The sequence below is a fragment of the Rhea pennata genome, chromosome 3 (assembly GCF_028389875.1).
Source record: "Rhea pennata isolate bPtePen1 chromosome 3, bPtePen1.pri, whole genome shotgun sequence".
NCBI lineage: Eukaryota > Metazoa > Chordata > Aves > Rheiformes > Rheidae > Rhea > Rhea pennata.
Window position 1 is genome coordinate 56,802,598 of NC_084665.1, and position 21,506 is coordinate 56,824,103.

Sequence of the window (21,506 nt, forward strand, 5' to 3'; positions counted from 1 at the left end):
TTTTTGAAAGTAACACAAGTTTTATCATCACCTGCAGCAGCAAGCAGGTGAACCTTAAGTATTTGGTTTGCTGCTTGTATTTGGTTTTTGTTTTCCTCCCCAGCGTGGTAGGGCTGGCAACCCTTACTGAGCATGTAAACCTTGTGGAAGCAGCCCCGTGCATGCCCAGGAGCCTCAAGCGTGCATGCAGCCAAGGGTGGGACGTCCGGTGGCACAGGCAGGCATGCGGAGCATGGGGCGCAGGTGGAGAGTTGAATTTTCTTACGGGGCTTGTTCTGAAGCCATCGGTCGGGAGGACCAAGCTGGAAGAAAGGGCAGTGCCTGCTGGGGCTGCTGCTGCTGCGCAAAGGCAGGGTAGGGCTGTTGTCCTCTCAGCTGCCATTGCTTTGTCCTAGTGAAACCACACACTTGGTTAGTGGCGTGGAAAGTTTATTTGTCTGAAGCATTTGTAAAGTATGAAGTTCCTGTAAGTGTATTTACACTAAGGGATCGGTCTTGTAACATTTAAAGTACCTGCCATTCGAGATCTTTGGCAGGCTGAGAGATACAATATATAGTAAAAACTGCATATACAGAGAAGTGTGTGTATAAAGATATGTATGTATTTTATATATGTATCTTTAGGACAGTTACTTCACTCCTGCTGCTTCAACAAGTGACATGCAAGCTGTCTGCCATCTGCACTGCACACAGTCATTTTAAGAAACTGCAAATGGTGCTGCATTTTGGGAACATGAATTCTACGAAATTTTCTGGAGGATTTAGGGACTAGTTGAGCACATGGAAACATGCTTTGAAAAAGTAGAAAGTGTGTTTTATAGAGTTTCAGGTTTAATAGGCTTTTACTTTGATTTTAAATTAGAATGTTTTTTCTAAATCTGTGGGAGTGATACTTCATTAGAAGAGATCTGCCTCTTCAGCATAGTCAAGAATCCAGAGAAGACGACCACATACGTGTATTCAAATGGCAAAAGCTTCAGTAAGATGTAGTTTCTAATGAAGAGATTTCCTCCTAGCTTATATATTAAAGCTTTACATTGCAACTTAGTTATATAACTAAAGTAATTATTTTAAAATGGTTTCTCAATTACTTAGGTTTTTTCATATTCAAGGCATAACTTCAAATTTATGTATATTGCATATGTTAAGAGATAGCAACAATGAAGTAACAATATTCTTGTTCGTGTCAGAATATACACAAAGTATAGATTGTTATCTTTTGAAGAATGTACACAATAGCATATATGCTCTTGCATAAATCAGAAAGTAGAGAAATAAAATTATCTTGCCCCCCCACCTATTTTAGATGTATGCATATTGTACCAAAAAATGGTTAATCCACACTGCTCACTCCCTCTTCCTGCCATTTATAGCATAGTTACTGTAGGTGAGAAGGATTTCCAGTTCCACTTTAAGAAGTCCAGCTTTTCTTTTTTCTTTTAATTTATCCATCATTTAAAAGGTATTCATTCTGGCAGTAATTAGCATATAAATACCATTAGAATCCTGGCCATATTCATTTTATTAATGGGATAGCTATCTTCCCTAGCAGTGTGGGCATTTGGGCCGGAGCAAATCATGTTTCTGCTTCGAGTGCATTCTACAGGATCAACTGGCAGAGTGTCTTTGTGGGTGGCATAAACTTGTCTGTTGAAGTCATCTAGCTGGAATTGTTTGCGGTCCAGCTGATTGTGCTTACGAGCAAGAAGTTTAATGTTTTAAATTGCTGTTAGTCATTGTCAAAGAAAGCAGGGCTACTCCCAGTAAATAAAGGCTTATGTTATGGAGGAAATGTTTTCTCAAAATCGGTCAAACACATGTAATGTCTGGTTATAGGATGAGTAGGTAACTGCTTGAGAGAACCAGATGGAATATGAATATATGTGGGTGGCAGGAGATTGAGGCAGATAGTGCCTGGGGATACGTCGTTCCACTGCTGTCTCTGCCTTTTCTGGCTGTAGGAATTAGTAAGGACCCTCCTGTTTCTGAGGACCTACTGTGATACTGGGCTTCCCAACTGTTCCTTGCTTGCTAGCGTGCTGGCAGCTAGGAATTGAAAGGATGACCAAAGAGCTTGTCTAGTGCCAGTGGTGTGCCCTCCGCACTGGGGTGCAGGAGGAGCCACAGGGGAATCTCTGCTGCTGGGGTGGTACTCCATCAGAAGTTTGGGAATCCCATGGCAAAGGCTGATTTTTCCTTTTCAATACTCATCAGCTCGGCATTGGTATAATACACCTCACTCCAGCCCCAAGTATTTCCTGTTTTGTGCTGGGGAAGGGGCTGGCATGCTACAGGAAGGAGGGGTCTCCTTTGGAGTTGTGATGTTGTTTCTTTTAAAAGAGAATTTTAAAATTGGTTAATCTCTCTCTCTCTCTTTGTTCCCCTTTTTTTGTCTCCACCTAGGATGGGTCACTGGGAAATATTGATGACCTGGCACAGCAATATGCAGACTACTATAACACTTGTTTCACTGATGTGTGTGAAAGGATGGAAGAGCTACGCAAACGGAGGGTTTCCCAAGACCTTGATATGGTATGTAGAGAAGTTATGAGTTTATTCAAAATGATTGCCATTTATGCCTCTGAAGAAGAACCAGTATTTCAGTTTGAAAAGTCCTACCTAAAGAAATAACTACACATGGCTGCATTCATGCACACAAACATTCCAGACAACTCAATTAAATACTTGGAAATCAACAGATTAAAATTTTCTAGGTATTTGTGATGATTTGTTAAGCTGTGGAGTCTGCATTTCTTAGTTATTTTTAGTTAGTGCACCTTTTGCTTACACAAATTTGCTTGCAAACCTCAGCTCTTGCAGGTTTGCAAAGTGTTCCCTTGCATTGTTCCCTTGCTCCAAGATGCTCCCAGTGTGAGTGTAACAAAATTGTGTGCTGTTTCTCTACTACACTGCACAAGCTGTGGAAGAAATGCTTCTCAAAACTCTTGAGGTGCAGATACTGGTTTCAGGCTCCGAAATGGAAGCAATCTTCATTTTGTTAATGTTTCTCCATTAATACAAGTCACAGTACAAACAGGGGTCACTGAGTTGAAGAGTCTTTCAGGCTAGAAGGCACCTCAGGAGGTCTTTAGGCCAAATTCTTACTCAGAGCAGACTCACCACTGAATTCAGACCACTTTACTCAGGGCTTTATCCAGCTGGGTCTAGAAGACCTCAAGCATGAAGACTGCACAGTCACTCTGGGCAGCCTGTTCCAATGCTTCGCTGTCTTCATAGTGAAATATCTATTTCATAGTATTCTTTCAGAACCCTCCTGTCCTATATCAATTTATAGCCATTGTCTGTCATTCTCCTGCCATGCAGCACCTTGAAAATCACCCTGTTGGTATAGGGAGGCTGCCATGGGTCCCCTCAAAGCCATCCCTTTTCACAGAATGTTTTTCACAAAGCCTATTACAGAAACATGGTATGTTTTCACTGTTGGACAATCTCTGTTTTCTTATTGTCCTGTAACTTGAGTAAATGTTTATTTACTACTTAGGGTGTATGAATGTACTGTGTATATATATATATATATATATATATATATATATATATATATATTACTTTTTTCACTGTAAACCTTTTTTTTGTTTGTTTGTTTTCATAAGATTTGTAAATATCACCTGTAATGGGGAGAAGATTTTACATCTTTTTTGTTAGGTCTTCTTTGTTAAGTTTGTGTTTTCCAAACGTATTGTATGTTTTTATTCACAAATTTGTAGATTTTTCTTACAAATCTTGTCTCACAGAAAACAGGTTACTGAAGGCTTTTTTAAAAAAAAAACGCATATATTTGTCACTTATGTTTTTGTTGTGGTGATAATTTTTATATAATGCATAGAGAAACTAGTAACCAAAGTTACTAGCTGTTACAGAGCTTGTAAATTGTGAACTTGGTGACTGGTAGTTCATAGTAGCTGTGCTTTGAAACAGTATGTGGTAATTCTGATCTGAATTAATACTTCAGAAAAAAGGAGGGGGGAAGAGGGTGCTGTCATATAGTAAAGTACTTTCTACTTGGGAATCTCAGACGGTGTAACTCATAAAACATCTTTTTTTCTATGGGAAAGTAAGGTATGGTTCATATGTCTACAGTAGAAGGCTGTTGCAAAGCCAGCATAGGATCTGATCACAGTTCTGTAGTTCTACCATGAGATCAACTCCTTTAAGAGAAATTCTGGAGCTTTGTGCGTATAATTGTGTTCTGTATTTGCTTCCCTAGGTCCTAGCACTGACTGGTAGCAGGGGGTGGTTTGCTTACTCTCTGTGGCAGCTGTACCTGATGATGTGGATTACTTGAGGCCACTGTCTTCTTGAGATTCCAGTTTAGCAGCTGAGAGACTTCCAGAGCTCTTACTGACTTCATCTGTACAAATGGAGGATTGCAGAATCTAGACAGAGTAATCTCCTCTGACCTGTGGATGTTTGTTAGTTCCTTATTTATATATAATTGAAAAAAATATCGAGTTTATTTTGTGGTCTGTGGTTGCCAAGAAGTTCCAAGCATTAAACAAAGATCATTGCAGGATATGTAGTTGTATGTGAAATCCCACTGCAGGGGATATCTGTGGTGAAAATCAGAGTCTTCTGTGCGAAGAAGTCAGCGGCACAAAACTGTAGCTCCTGAGCTACTCTGTCTGCCCTAGTATTTTAGATAGCTATTGACAGCAATGAAAACCCCTTTCCTGGTGCTTGGGATCTTAGAAGGCACCTTCTGTGCTGGGTAATGACGCGTGCTTTATGACGGGAGAGGACTCCCTTCCATTTAGACAGATGGGCCTCATTTGGCTGCCTTCTTTCTAAAGCTGCACAAGCTCGGTGGAGGAGAGCCCTGTGAGCTTAATTAACTCGCATCAAAGGTGTAGAGCTTCATGCTGGTTTAAATAGACATGAACTAACTCAAGACAGATCAGCAAGTGATTCACTAGCTCATCCTGTTAAAGAGAAGCTATACTCAGAAAATGGCTGTGTGAAAAGAGAACCTAGAGATTCTTCCTTACCTTCCATATTGAGTGTGCTCACTGTTGTCATCTTGTCATGACGTTTCGAACTGTCAGGTTTGTAGGCTGGAGAGAAAATCTTTCAGCTGAAAATGAAATTAGTGCTCAATTTTTGCTACCTTTCTTACCAGTATAATACAGTTTCTGGCTATCAGGTAGCTATTCTGCTGATAACGTGAGGCTGTGGATACTTGCTCACTTCCATAACAATGTCATCCCAACAGCACTGACAGCCACGGAAGCTTGCTCTTGTCAGTAAGTAGGCAAGCCTGACTTAGTAGATACATAAAGAGCCAGTCTGATGGAATAATATACCTGTTTGTAATCATCTGTAGCTTTCTAGAGGAAATGGCTTAAACAGAAGAGCTGCTGAAGTGACCTTAGAAGTATTAATGTGAAAGACAGAAGAGTGGCCCATTTGCTGTGATGTTTTTCTTTTTACAGCTTGAGGAAAGGTAGTTTGTTTGCAAAGACATTGGAATTATGAGTGAGGAATAATGCTACGGGAAATGCCAGCCTCACAGCAGTATTACAGTAGCAGATGTATGCAGGCCCAAAATTATTATGCACCAATATTATTGGGCTATTTGTCTAGCCTGGCACTCCTCTGCCATACGTAGGTCTCACAGCAGGGGTGAGGAAGAGCAGTGCTGTCTGCATATCCTCTTTATGCAGCAGCAGGAAAGTGGCAGAGCTGGAGGCAGACTGCAGTTCTGCTCTTTCCCCCCCACAGGTGGCCTTCCCCCTCACATTAGCAAAGTGCTAGAACAGAGCAAAGCTGTAACACTAGTGCATTTTAGCAGAATTTTGCTGGAGTAAAGCTTCCTGAAAACCAGGAGGGGGAGGTACTGTTGGATAAACCCAAGCCCTGCTTTGAGATCAGATCAAATGTGGAGCGAGGGCTTAGACAAGGGGAGGAATCTCTGCTGACAGTTACCTAAAAGCTACAGATCCTGTATGCGAAAAATTTGATGAGGCAATAGGTGTTGGGATGCTTCTTCAGATTTTAGGATCATGAAGGTTTCAGGTATCAACAGCTATGATGTAGCTGTGAAATGACTGCTTGATTTTTGAGTATTGTTTAAGGGCAATTTTGATGTCTTCATCAGTAATGCAAAATGTGTGATTAAAAAATATGTAGCAGAAACGTAAAAGACCAAAGCTGGATTTGGAACTGCTTTTACTGAACACTGTGTAAACAAAGAGGAAGAGTGGGTCACCCCAGGGGTCTGAGCATCTTCCAAAAGTTGCACAGAAAGGCTGCCTCCAGGGGGAGCAAAGAAATAACAACTTCCTGAGATGGCAAGAACTGGCAGAGTTTTGTCAATAACATGCTTTTAGTGTTGGCTCACCCAGATTGTCCTTTTTAACGTGTCCAGTGAAAGGACAGAAGTTTGTACTGTTTATTGCCACTTCTGGGCACTTTGAAAAAGTTTTAAGCTGTTTGGGAGCTACTTTGATTATATATTGTGCTTTCTAATCAGTTCTGCAGCATTTTCTGTCAGACCACAACCATTTCAGTCTGGATATCATGCTCTAGAATTGAATTCTTAAAATATATGTGTGTGTGTGTGTGTAACTGTTTGCAAGAACAGCATATCTTGTAACAAAACAGCAGCTGCAGATGGAGGATAGCACAGAGTATTATTCCAAAAGGCAGTGCAGTCAGGGATGGTTAGTTGCCTCTAACCATGATAACTACTTTTTGGATTTGGAATTTTGCCTCTGTTTTTGTAATACAGAATTTGCTTGGGTTTGGGCATTAGTGTTTGTGAACAGCATGGGAGTTGCCCACATTTCCTAGCATTTGGCCTATTCCTGTGCACCATGTGTTTTTTTGGCTGAGGAAAAACGGCACTCAGAATAAAGACAGTGGATTTTTAGGCCCATAATGGGTGTAGCACTGGTAATATTCAACTGGACATCTGTTAAAATGCAGTTATGGCCAGAAAAGTGACTCTGAGAGGATGGCACCTTGTTAGCTGCTCATATGTGCTTCCTTTGTTTCTTTGGGATCATATCTGCTTGGCTCACTGACAAAAACAGGTTGGTTGTGCCTGTCAGCAGGGTAGTGTGGTACTAACATAGCTGTGAAAGAGCAAACTGCATTCTGTTGCCTCATCCATCACTGACAGTCACCAGCTAACTCCTGCTTCCAAGGTCTGTATTGTAACTGATGATCTTGAAGTCAAAGAACAGCTTGAGGTTTTCTGATGGATTCTGACAGCTATGGTTACGGCGCTGAGAAGTTACACTAATCTTTTGACTTGAAAATTGCATAAATTAAAGAGTGTGCTGTTGGAAAGCAGTAAGGCACACTGGTATACCAGTTTTCTTTCTTCATACGTTTAATTCCTTTTTTTTGCATAAAGAGGGAACCATTCAGTATCTCTCTATTACTTAGTAAGCTACTGTGCATATATTCAGCAAATTTGTTTGCCTATTCACTTGTGTCTTTACAGTACCTGGATCTACAAACCCACAGACACAGAGGTGCAAAGTCAGAACACACAGACAAACTCAACACCAGCAAAAGATTCTGGCTGCCTATATGCGTAACGCATGTTGTTCCCATATGTCTCTCTGACCATGCATAGTTTTGAAAGGTGCTCAGCAACCATTTGCTTGCATTTGGAGTTGACAGTCCAGATAAAATCATTGCTTAAAAATGGTATGTGTCTGGAAGGCACGAAAAGTGGCATGAATAGAGTAACTTATTAGCCTTTAACCTTTTAGAGGTATATTTGGTTGCTACTTTACTACTGGTTGGCCACATCATAATACTACTGAAGAAAGTCAGCCAGCCTTCACTCAGGGAGACCAGAATATGCTGAATTGTTGCAGTCAGTGATTGATGTGTATTTAAGAAATCACGATGGGAGTTAGCTGCTTCAGTCAGAGTTGTGATGCTAAATACCTTTGAGGAATCTGTGCCACTGTGCCTATGCTTGAATATACCTGGCTCTAACCACCTCTACTCTTCTTCATGTTTAAAGTACTTTAGAATCTCAGAGTCCTAAAATAGACTGCGTATTCCCTGCCATGAAGTGATCAGCTATGCTTTGCAAATGCAATATTGTTTGCTTTTACCTTTGTCCTGAAAGGGCACCTCTATCTCGCTGGAACAGGATCCTACTGTTTGTTTTGTTTTGTTGGTGCAAGAAGCCCTCCAAAACATAAACAACATTTGAGTTAGATTCAAAAACTATCTACCACATAAAAAATGAACTGGAGAAAACACAGATAAAATTTCTTAAATTTTGGAGCATTTCCAAGCCTTATCAGTCAGACACACAAAAAGAAAAAGTAGTAGTAAAAGAGACAGACATTAAAGATTTCTTTTCTCTGATAGAGTTTGAAAATAGGTTTTTGCCCATATATGAGGCGCATAAAGCGGATTTGCATATATATGTAATATATAATGAAGATTTAATATGTCTGCAGCTTCAGTCACTAGACATTTTAGGGTTTATCTACATAAGTTAAATTCATAATAATTTTTTCATCATTAGTGGAGCTGTTCAAAAGTAGTCACAATGGAAATTCTGGAACAGACAGGGTATTTTTATTATCTCATGTATCGCACACCAAGTCAGCAAGGCATTTAAATACAGAGCTAGCATTAAGCACAGAAATAAAGCAGTGCTTGTTCTGTATGCAGCAAAGTGAATACAGTTCTAAGCAGTTCTTAGTCTGCTTAGTACTAGCAAGCTAAGTAAAAATCCCTGGACTTTCTGTAAACTAATGATCTCCTGCAGTTTCACCATTGTTTTTCTTGGAAGCCCATTTGTGAATAATCCCTTAAGCAAAATGTGTCTATTTATAGGCAAAGTTTATAGGTTGGAAACTCAGTGGATTATACAGCTATGGTTGTTTGGGTGACCTTATTTTCCTTTCATACATTCAGAGGATCTTGTTTTTTTGGAGAAGGATCTTCAGTTTAGCTTGTCTGGACTTCTGAACGTGTATTTTTTTGGCAGTGACACCATTTTGGAAAGAACAGGTTGTCAAAGGTAATTGTTATTTTTTTTCCAAACTTGTAATACTGCTATGAAATAAAAAAAGATAACTACTTTTAATAGTCTGATGTAATTGTGTACTAAAAGAATTCTCTTTAATGTTATATCCAGCTACTCTTGATCTTGTAGCATCATCTGTTGTGATTTTCTTGTCTCTTTAAATTCAGCGGAACTTCTACTTTGAACCTGAGATCAGTTGAATATGTTCTTACTGCGCTGCTGTTTGATCCTAGAAGCACTGCGTATCTTCTGGAACTGACAGACTAGATTTATATTAACTTTGTGATTTAATCTCATCAGAGCCTGAGGACTTTATGGGGGTGTATGTCTGTGTGGAAAACTTGTAGAATAAAATCAGATCCTTTTGTGTGTGTTTTTCTCCTCCTCCATCTGAATTTAGAAGATGACAGCAAAAACAGAAATACTCAGTGTCATCCTATTGAACCATTCGGTAAGTTTCATTGCAAAGGACAAGGTTATTAAAAAAAAAAAAAAAAAAAAAAAGAAGGCAAGCAAATTAAATTGTCGTGTAAGAAGGTATAGAGCTAAAAAAAAAAAAAGAAAACCCAAACATCCAAGCTCCATAGTAAATGTTTTTTGTGGCATGTAGTTCAGCTTGTCATTCATAGATTTCTAAAAGAGTTCTAAAATACCAGTCTGACTGACAATAATTGGGGCAGGACAGTTACGTGTATTGGTGGACCATGAAATTTTGAGAAGTGAATATCCAGGACATTGTGAACATACTTACCAGCTTTTCTGAAGTTTCTAGGAAGGTTTGGTGTTTGTTTTGCAGACAGTTATTTCTTGCAGAAGGATAGCTTCAGTTTCAGCGAACCCTGGGAAAAGGCTAATGAATTAACTAAAAGACTGGAGAGACTTATGTGAGAAGGAGGGCAGAAACTAGTGAAATGGCAGCCAGTGTTGATGCAGGAAGCACTCAGGATGGCTAATCCCTCAAGATTTTCCAGTCCTGTGTTCAGAATAGGTGAGCTTCAGATACCTTTTCTTGATGAGCAATTCCATTGGATTCAATGGAGACTGCTAATGGAAAAGATTGGTACCAAGTCAAAAGAGCATCAGTCTGTTGTAACGTGGTAGCATCTAAACCAATAGAAGACTAACCTAGATGGTGTAGTCACATTACTCTTCTTCATCCGCCTATAGTTTAAGCCTGATTTCCCAGGCAGTTTATATGTTGTTCCTTCCTTCCTCCTTCCAGACGTTGCTACCCAGTTCATCTGTGTATGCTGAAGGTGGCTGATGGGAGCTTTTGATGACAAACAGTTGTTGCATTGGCTTCCACTTCTAAGTCCTTGAATAAATGAACACCATTACTGGTCCTCAAGAAATAATAAAGATACTGTTTAAGACAGATGCCTTGAAGTTAGTGAGGTATTCAAAAACTGTACTTCTAAGAACAATAGCAGCCATCAGGAAAGTGTACAGATCTTAATCAAGAATAAATCAAGAACATGTACCAAAGAGAATTAAAAACATGTCATGAATATTTGTGAACATCTGGATGTGCTTTGGAATGTCTGTTTTTCTGTAGCAGATATACATTCCTCCAACAAAGATGCCCAGAGGAAGGCAAGTCTCCATCTGCAAATTCAAAGGGATTGGGGGTTTTTGTTTGTATTTTTTTTGGGGGGGGGGGATGGGTTGGGGTTTGCCAGTCTGTCCCTGCTCTTCATAATGTAGGTTTGGATGCTACACAGCTACTCTCCTTTGATCTCTCCAAGCTTTATCTTTTCTCAGTGTTATATAGGTTTCCTGTTTCAGCAGTGTTGCCCGAAGCACACAGAGAAATGTTCCATTTCAAACAAGGCAGCCTGTGAGTTTTTGTATTTGAAAGAAGAGTGCAAGCGGTTTGAAGAGATGCAGTTTCTTTGGTGATTGATCAATCTCTGTTTTTTTCACAATAATAAAAGGAATGGATGTCAGCTGGAAACCCCTCTTCTTGATTCCCATCTATCAAACCTCTTTTAATTTATGTTTGTAAATTTTCCCCAACATTATAGATTACAACTGTCCCTTACATAAGGGAACAAAGTAATCTGGGTTTAACTACATCTCAGTATTCCCTGACACTAAATCTTTTTTTGATTGTTGAAGCAAACTGGGTTAGGGAAGGTAACTTTGTAACCCTGTAAGAATACACACATGAAAATGAATGAGTGATATTTTGCAAAAGGACTGAATTTCAGTACCTTACCCAGAAGAATTAATTTCTTGTGTTGCTGGGCATGATGATCAAAATCAGTCATGAATTAACAATTAATTAAAAAAGAAAGGCTTAGTGATTAACAGCAAAATTTGGAATGCATAAGTTCCTTACAAAAAACATACTCATAACTTTTATTTTGTGTCTGTGTCTCTTACCTGTCACTGTCAAAGTTCCTGTTACGACTACAGCTATAGTTGTTTGGGTTAAATCTCCATGTGGAAATAGTGGCAGTACCATTGTGTACCCTAGCTCATCTAAAGCAATGTTTGCAGGAATAATGTGTTATTAAATCAGTAGATAAAAGTGGGGAAAGGAAGACCAAACTTTTCGTAATGTAAGGCTTTATTTATAAACCATCCAGATAAATCAGGACAGTAACAAAAAAGCTAGCAAAAGAAAAATCAGAATTTGGAACCTTTTTCAAGATGAACTAAGATGGTAAGTTAAACAGTGATTGAAAGAAGTCCATCTCCCCTGATCTCCCAGGGAAACATGCTTCAGGCTGCAATCATCTTTCTGTCCTGGTGTATCCGCAACCTGTTCAGGTTTCTTCTCAATCTGGTATCTCAGCAAAGATGAAGCCATGATTCAAGCCCATTTTGGCTAAAAATATAACTTTTAAAGCTTTTTGCAGCATGTGAGAGCTGCTGAAAGTCGTGTGAATGAGATGCAAGAAGGAAGTGAGTGATCAGAGGTTGTTCATGTGGTGAACTATTGAGAGCCAAGTAATCGAGTAATTGGAGCCTTCAGTTGCTAGACTACACAGAAGCTCACCAGATAATTCTGTTTCTTCTTTGTATAGCACTTTCCACCCTCAAAGCACTTTAAAAACATTAATTATCTTTTGTTGCATTCTTTTAGGTTGGTAATTTAAGTACTATTAGCCCTACGTAGGGCTAATATATATACCATTCCTAATCTAGCATCTTTTAGAAAGCTACTGTTTTCTTCTTTTGAGTGTGGAGATCTGGTGCAAAGTCTAGATCTGTTTATATGGTAGCTCATTTCCAGCCAACTTTCCCATCCTGCCTCTACTCTAAATAATTATTTGTCTGATGTATGGCAGCAATAACACTAATATAAATGCAGCCAGACAGCTGTGTTAGTTCACTGCGGAGCAGGCTTACATTTCTTCAGGCATGGAAGACACTGGAATAGTGGCAGTAGGTGATGCCTGAAAAAAAATGCGATTTCATTAAAGTCCAAATTAAATATTTCTTTTTGAACACCTGTGGGGAAGTATGAGGAAATGAGGGGCATGGTTTGCAAAATAGGTGGTGGTTTGATCCAGCAGTGTAGGAAACCAAAGTTAGGTTCTCTCGTCTGCCTGAGGAAACTTGAACACTTACCTCTTATCTTGAAGAAAAGTGCTCTGCGATTTAATATTCTGTCTTCTTAATCTTATCTGTTGATCATCTAATTTCACATACATAAATAGTTCCTGGAGTAGCAATGGGAATATCAATGTCTCATCTTCTAATTAGGCATCTTCTCCACAAAGCTGCTAAATCTTTTTTTTTTTTTTTTTTTTAATTTGTCACTTGCAGTTTAAATAATTTAAATACTTTAAACAGAGTTGAACAGGTATGGAGTAGGGAATGTGAATCTCAGCATAGTAGATTTTGGCTCCTTTTTGTTGTTTTGTGTGTTAGAGAGATTTCATTTCAGAATGAGACTGTATCATGAGCCAAGCTGCTGACTCTCTAGCAAAATTCAGTTTTCGTTTTCTTGACTGCTGCTGTTTTAAACTCCGTAAATAGTTTGGATTTCTGAAGGGTACGCAATATCAGGACAACTATCTCACTTGTGCTCTTTGTTTATAAATAGCCTCCCAAGCAAACAGCAAGACTAGAACTTAATTTAATGCCAGACTGGAGGAGCTTCTCAGAGATTTGATAACTTACTGTTTTTTTTCTTCCTTTCAGTTATGTTTGGTGTTAGTGAATTAGTTTTGTTATGGCTTTTGAATTCCAATTGTATCTGTCAGTTTATGCTTTTGCTTATGGTACATAGAGATATTTTGCAGCAGTCATCCTAGCTTGCTAAGAAAGTTTAAGGTTCATGTTCTTCAAAATTCCTTTGATGATAAAAGTACCACCATGGTTTGCATCAACATTTAGACTTTGGTAATGTGGAAACATCTGAAGATAATTTTTATGATTGAATGATAAGGGCTAATTAAAGGACATAGACTACGGGTTTTTAAAAACACATAGGAAAAGACAAAAACTGCTTTTTTATTATTATTTATTATCAATGTGTTACAGTTTGGCTAAGGTGAACAATTACTACAGAATCAAAGCAGCCATGAACTTTTCTCACTGAATTTTTGGTCCAAAGAGAGTAAAGAAGATTAGGAGAGAAAGATGAACATAAAATCTGACAGCTGAATATGTTATTTGGAGCTTCCTGCTCATATTTTACTGCTGTTCTAAGTTTTGTTGGGCTATTTTGACTGTTCGGGCATGGCAGGAGGTAAAGAGTGCTGAAGAAAGGAAGGAGCCTCAGCCTTGAGAGTAAGGACTCCAGAGACTCTGGAGCAGATGCCCTGAAATTTCAGATAGAGTTCTTCAGGAAGAAGAGGAAGGAAGAGAAGTTGGCTATTGCTTACACACAGGCTGAGGAGAGAAATGCTACAAGTTGGATCACTAGAGTAGGTCACTAGAAAATTGACTTAGTGCAAAGAAAAATAGATGATCCATCCTGAAGGCTACAGGGAAAAAATTGTCCCAAAGTAGAAAGCTGTTTTTACTTCTGTAAGCCCTAGATGGGTGCAGGAAGCAGGATACTGTAACAGTTTAGCACTATTTAAAGTGTGACAATAACAAAAAAAGACCAAATACTGTGGCATAACTTTGGTTATTTTAAGTTTTTAAAAAAGAATTATATATTAAAAAAAAATCGAGCTGGAATGGAAACCTGAGCTTGCTAGAAACGTGGTCTCTCAGCAGCATGCTCTTTTTGCTTGAATCTGTCGTGGTCGCTGGCCATAATGCAGCTCAATCTGATGAAACAGGAGGTCAAAGGAAGAGATTTTGAGTAACAGTTGGGACCTTTCTGTTGCAGGTACTGCAGCAGAAGCTGTGAGCCACAATGAAAGCTCTGATTCCCAGTGTGTTAGGTTGCTTTGAAATTTTGTAAGCTGCAAGATGAAAAGAAAAAGGAAAGAGTAATGAATAGGTTTGAAAATAGAAGCATGAGAACGTTGATCTGTTTCTTCATAAATTGTTTTCTTCAGTTCAAAATATTGAAGTTATCCATATTTTAGTCCACCTTCACAAAATGACAAGAGGACTTAAAGCTATTAACTTTTAAGAATAAACTGCAGACATTCTATGAAAACGTAAAAATATGCTGGAATACATTAGATATTTATTAAATTTTATACATAGCTTCTATCATTTGGAGCAATGGCATGGTGTGCATATCCCTAGAGTTTTATATCTTTAATGCATTTCTTTTAGACTTATAAATTACACAAATAGAAATGTCTTCCTGACCGTAGTTCAGACAGCCAATGCGAAAGAAAGCAGGAAGACATTTTAGCTGAGTGAGTGATATTTAAAGTCTAAGATCAATAATAAACTTTAAGGAGATGGATATTTTGCCAAAAGTTTTGCCAAAAGGGAAGCGTAGCAAAGTATAGTAGAAAATACCCTTTGTGTTTTTCTTTTATGACCATGCTGCATGGAACAGGAAATAGTTATTGTTTTCTCTAAATAGTGCAAATACAATTGATTTTCACTTCTTAGTGATGATGACATTGAGATTTTTCTGCTTGAAATTACTCAGAAGTTTATCACAAGAATTGTGCAGTAGTGGCCTTTATTGACAGTAAAAGGAATATAGTTAGGGCAGGGCATCACCATTGGCTCCCCAGTAATTTGGCTCATAACAGATCTGTTGTGTTTCCTTTTAGTATTGATATAAATGGCTTCTTTAACACTTCTCTTTTGAATCTTGCTGTCTTCCTAGTACTGAAGAATATTTTATCAATATTTTTTAGTTAGTTTGAAATATTTCCTTTGAAAGGGTATTTATAGTTGCACAGTGGTAGCTTTGGGAACTCTGTTTCAAATATGAATATTTTTCATTAGAGATGATTACAGCATTTTTTTGAACTCTCTACCTATGAGTTTATGGATTCTCTTTAAAAGTTAGCGTTCTTGAAATTTTGTTATGAGCTCTAGGGTTTTTTTACACCAATTTTTTTCTTATCCTTTTACTGCCACAGTCCTTTTTCACCCTCTGGCAGATTTGAAAATATGAGTCCAGTATTTTTTTGTACAAGATCATTGCAGTTTGCCAGGACCTGAGGACTTGCAATTTCCTTCCTAAGAAATCCGAATTTAATCTTATACAAGACAGGACTGTTCTGTTTCTCACTGCTAATGTAATTCACTCTGGTCGATCTTTGTTTCCCGAGGGACACCATGAAAGTTATCAGCTTCATTTACTTGCAGAGAGAAAAGCCTGGTCCAATGTGTAAAACTTAAAAGCTTTATGTTAATGTTTATGTCATTCTTTTTCTATATGAACATGTGTTCTATTGTGGCCATGTTATACCTTGTAACATTTGAAACACAAAAATATACACCTAGTAACACAGAGAAATTTGAATTATTCATACACACCAAAAAAAAAAGCCACTCAAAATGGAGTGATACAAGGTGAGTTGCATCTTGTCTCACCTTGTTAACCTGAGGGAAATGGCACATTTCATTTAACAGGTATCAGAAACAGCAAAGGAGATGTGGAAAGCTAAAAGGGTGTTTTAAATTGATCTTTCAGTGGTCTTAACTGTAGAATGAGAAATGAAATTGAGGCTTCTTGAAAACAACACTGTGTCTCATGAGTACTGAAAGTAATGTAATTTTAATAGCTCCTTTTATTAGAAGTGGTCTACTGGAACTTTTTAAGGAATCTATTGTCCATGTGTATCTCCAGCTTTGACAGAGTTTGATATCTGTAATAAGGGTACAAAAAAGTTCATCTTATGTATCATAGTAAGAAAACTGTTTTTTTTTTCTTGACTTACATAACTTTGCATAAATCACATCCATTTATCCTTGTGTCTGTAGCTGCTGTTGCTCATCTGAGGACTGGATAGCTGAGCAAGGCCTGCAGGACTTGGATCTGTGTTTCTTAACTAGTTCATTATCCTTAGAGCATAGTAAACCATTTTTGGTAAGAATTTAGAACTGTGCAGAAAGGAGTTTCACAAAAAATTTAAGATGTTTCTTGAAACACATGCATATCAATCTTCACTGTACCCCTTCTCTGTCATCAGTGGTTTCAGAACAACTTGAAGGCAGCTATATTGAGTTAGATTCAGATAAAACATTGAAAGTGGAGGATGTCATGGACTGTTCATGTGTATTATGAATTTATATTGCTCTAATCATTTTTATCCCTGTTTGAGAATAAGGCTTTGTGCTGTTCCTGCAAACACTATAGATTTGATAAATGGCAGAACACAGGTTTTGATTACCAGGACTAGACCCATCAACCTTGTTTGAACAGTGAATGTAAGAAGAAAGGAGGATGCTACATCATTCCAAAATTATCACGTACCTGTCCATTAATAATAGTTCAGGTAGAAGCTGCATACAGCCCTGCTACAGGAAACTTAAAGCTATGGAAGGAACCTCCATCTTTTATTCAAAAAATCTATTTCCTTGACACCAGCTTTCTTCTTAAGGATGTTCCTTCTCTTAGTAGTTCCCATCATCTTCCTCTTCCTTCTCTTACCTTTGCAATTCATCCTATGCCTTCCTACCTCCTCTCTTTAATACTTGGAATAGAAGAGTTCTTTCAGCACCTTTTCTCCATGCTCTTCATCCTATGTGCTTCATTTTCTCCTTTCTTTGAGTGCCTCCTACATGATACCTTTCTTGTACCCTGCTGTATATCTTACCCTTCCCATACTCATCTCCTTGAGTTGGATGTTAGTATTTTCATAAAGTTCCTGCTCTCCATGAAGCAGCTTTGCTATTTTTTGGAATAGTGATTGGAGGAATTTAAAAACTCAGAAATTCATGCAAAAACACACCCATGAAGACTGATGGGTTGGGGGTGGTGCACATGTGAAACGTCTCTCAAAACATAAAAAGAATGAAAAGCTAATACGTGTAGCTCGTGCTGGAGTAGGTGTCTCTGTAAGCAGACTGCATCTCAACCACACATCAGATTAAGGTTGCAATACCCGTTTTTGGTTAAGGGTGTCTGTGTTATTGGTGACACGTCTGTTTGTAGTGGAGAAATGGAAATCTATGAAATGAATAAGTCAGGAGTAAAACAGATTACAGCAAGAGCTGGAGTTTTTGTTGTACTTGAAGAGGGATTTCCAAACATATTTTTTGTATTTTTTGCTCTCTCAATCTCTGTTTTTTAATACAGCTATCATACAACATATCTGGAATTTGCTTCATGTTATAATTTTGAGGAATTGCATGGTGCATCCCTTGCCTTAAGACAGAGTCAGCTGTGCTCGTTGTTCCTGACAGATGTTGATCTGACCTCTTCTTTAAACCATCCCAACATGTTAGCTCCACAGTCTTGTTAGGGAGACAATTCTAGTGTTCACAGTCCTTGCCACTGAGTGTTTCTCTTGATATATCACAGACATCTCTCTTCACAATTCAGGAATCTTTGCTGACCTCCATGGATGTGAAAAATGCTTACTTTCTCTCTCTTTACAGCAACTTTTTATTTTTTTATCTTTTATGAAGGGCATTATCTTCTGTTCTCTGCCTGGGTGTCTTTTTTTAACCCCTCGCTAAACGATGCTAATTTCTAGTCCGAGGGTTTTTTAGACCCCTCTTTCCAGGGGCAAGGGAGGTGGTTTTTTGGGAGGGGGGTTCTTTCTGGACTCGGTTCAATTGGCTGCCTCGTTTTTTGAACAACAGTTCCAAAGCCTGGACACAAGATTGTACCTGAGGTCTTAGCAAGGCTGAGTAGAGCACAAAGATTGTTAGCATACCCTTTTCTTTTTTATATTTGTAATATGGTTGCTGTTTTTTACACAATGGCATGACAGGTAGATTCATGTTTGGCTTATGATTCACAGTAATTCTTACATCTTTTTCAGGCTACCTGCTAGCTGTCCACATGTTCTTCACCCTAGATCTTTGCGGTTGGGTAATTGTACACAGTACCTTTCACTTCTTATTGAATAGCATTAGGCCAGTGAGTAATCTCCTTTTTCATCAGTTATTTGCCTAGCAGTATTGGTGGATTGACATACTTATTTTTTTAAGAATGGAGCCTTTTATTAAAACAGCCTTTGTCAGTGTAATGAATAATGACAGTACCTTCCAGCCCTTTCTTCCTTGGTAATAGAAGTAGACAACAGTGTCTCTTTGCACCTTTCTTCTTTCATCTAACAGTAGAGATCAAGCATGTATATATATGTGTGTATGTGTGTAAAAATATATATATATATTTATATATACATATATATACACGTGTGTGTGTGTATATATCTCAGTCCAGCTATCTGTTTATCTATATACACGTATATACTCGCACACAGTAGCTTTGGCATAAAGACTCTGGGATGACTGAGCAGTCACATTATGTCCTCTCTTGGACTTCTTAACTGATGTGAATATTTTTACGATTTCTTTGAAAAACACTTTCTACTGTGATTTGTAGGAAAGAGCCACTCTGTAGGTAAGAGTGACAGCGAACAGGTCCAGGGAACCTTTTGTATTTGTGTATGACCTTGCAAAAAGATGTGACAGAACTTACTTTCTCAGCATTAAGCTCATATGTAAAATGTTAAATAATGTATTCAAAGTAAATTATATTGCATGGACTGACTTGGTATATACTTACTGTGTAGAAACCTTTGCCATCCTCTACCAGCCTCCAGATACTGTTTTATTCATAATGCCATTTTTAGTTGCTATTTATTGATTTCTGTAGTGTGAAGCTTTCCATAAATTTAGGAATGAATTACTTGACCTTGACCCCTGAAAGCCTATTTGTTGCTTGCTACAGTAAAGAAGAAAACAAGAGGTCAACTTAGGTTGTAAGATGACTGCCCTCCAACCTTCCTTTCAGTAGAACTGAGCTGTAAAACAATAGTACTTGTTGCTTTCTGTATTTTATACAATCTACTATTAATACCTGCATTTTATATATGCTTTTGAAAAGGTTCTCCAACTACAGAAGGCAATGATTGCCAAAGGAACTTAAACTAATATTTGAAGGAGTCAAAACAGAAGTTAAGGACACAGTCTAAGGGATGTTAGGAAAGGAAAGGTTAAAAAACAGAAGTATTTTCTCAATCCTGTCCCTTTAAATGATCTAGACATGGTAATACTCTTGTGCAATCAGAGATTTCTGGAAGAGCTGAAGGCTTTTTGTGGATGATTCCTGTTTCTCATTGATACATGGCTGGCAGAGCTTAAGTCTCATTTGCATTGCTAGATGAGGGACTTATCCTATGCAGTCAGCAAGGCAGTGCTGATAATATGAAAACATCTGAGAATACTGTGAAAATTGGCATATAGAAACAATAGCATTATGGCTATGTAGGGAATTTATGAAGAACATAAATATGTTGGTTTAATTAGGGGCAAAATGCTAAATCCTGACACATTCTTCTCCTCAAATTCAGCTTTCAAAGCAGAATTACTAAATATGAACTAAACACACAGGGAAAGTTTGTGAAGGAGAATTGAAATTTGCTAATTGAGTTGAATTTTTAGGTGAGTGGTTTAGAGTTTAGGCACAGTCCATGAAGTCTGCAGGGCTGCTCCCGTGTTTGTATCCAGAATCAGAGCCAAAGATTGCGCTGGAGTTGACAAAGAGCAAAGCATGAGTTGCTGCGTAGATCAAAATTATAACAGATGTTATCTCAACTTGGCATCTGAGGTTTTAATATAGCTGGGCAAATTGAGTTTTCAGGAAATTGGGTTGCCATAAGAAAGTACTTACTGTTTGGGCTTTGTTTTCCTTGTATTTATTTTTACAAAATGGTTATTGACTCTGAAAATTAAGGACCTGACAATAGTCTTGCAGTGACTGAGCATAAAACATAATGAGCATAAGATAGGATGAACTATTTAACCTATTCAGCAAGATATTATCAGTTTACTATGGCCTTTGCCAACTTTACTTTTGCAAAGACTATGTGTAAACTGGCTCGTATCTGCCTTTGCTGTCTCTTTCTGCTTTCTTGGACCCCTAAAGATAGCTGCTCTGCCTTTAGCAATCTAGTATTAATTAAAATCTAGTCTAATAAACACAGACATGCAGACACACATGTATATCCCTGTAACAATGTGGAGGGAGAGATTTTTCTGCTGGACTGACTGGGAGATGGTCCCAGCGTGTTTTGTGGTTTTTCTGTCAGAGGATCCTCTTGCTTGTGGCTTTTAAGGTGCCTTTTGATGTCCTAAGGGTTACAGTAGCGAAGTCCTCTTTGGACCTACTGGCTGTGTGCCGTGTCCAGTGCCATGGCAAAGTTAAAATTGTATGCATCAATGGCTATCAACTGCAAAAACAGAGGAATCGAGGAAGAAGAGGCATGCTACAATTCCAGTTCTTTACACCTCTGTATGTTTTGTAAGAGGTTTTCAGAATGCATCACAAAAACTTTGGCAAAACTAGGAAGTGCAGTAGCTAATAACTCTTGTATCCAGAGATATATGTTGAGATGCAAGGGTTTTAAGAAGTTGCTTTGAGATAATACAAAAAGTCAGAAGTAGTGGAAGAGGGACTCAGTGCTTTTAAATTTTAGATTTTTCTTCTGTTCTTTGGGGCATTTTTTAAATGTGATAGCATGGGTCATCCCAATTCAGTCTCCTGAATTGCAGAGGGGCTTGTTTGGAGTATTAGCTTCCAGAGCACACGACGATTATGAGGAGGACTTTTTTTCTTTGTGGGTTTCACTGGATGGACTTAACCGTACTGTGACTCCCTCTGCAGTTCTCCAATGAGCTAGTTTATTATAGCGAGGGCAGGACGTATAGCCTCACTGTCCTTTGGAAGACCACAGCTGCCTGAGACAATATGAGACGTAATCTATGGCTATATCAGTACTGCTCTGCTGATTTTTGTCTCAAGCTGTTCACCCTGAGGAGCAGCACTTTCTGAAATAGTCTGCTGCACATCTGACCTGCTCTGTGTTTTCTTCTTACCATCATAATGTGCTTTCTCCAATTTTGCCTACAGAGCTGCTGTTTTGCTCTTCAGCAGGGCAAATAGCAGAGTTCAAGGGTGTATGGCAGACACAAACCTACC

At 38.4% G+C, this 21,506-nt stretch overlaps 1 protein-coding gene across 2 annotated transcripts in view; it reads left to right on the forward strand.

The window, feature by feature from the left end:
• SASH1 (SAM and SH3 domain containing 1) overlaps positions 1-21,506 on the forward strand; it is a 125,075-nt gene that overhangs the window by 22,129 nt on the left and 81,440 nt on the right. For both annotated transcript variants that reach the window (XM_062572360.1, XM_062572361.1), the window contains exon 2: positions 2,404-2,532. In XM_062572360.1, coding sequence (XP_062428344.1) covers positions 2,404-2,532 — 129 coding nt within the window. The remainder of the gene's footprint in view (positions 1-2,403; positions 2,533-21,506) is intronic.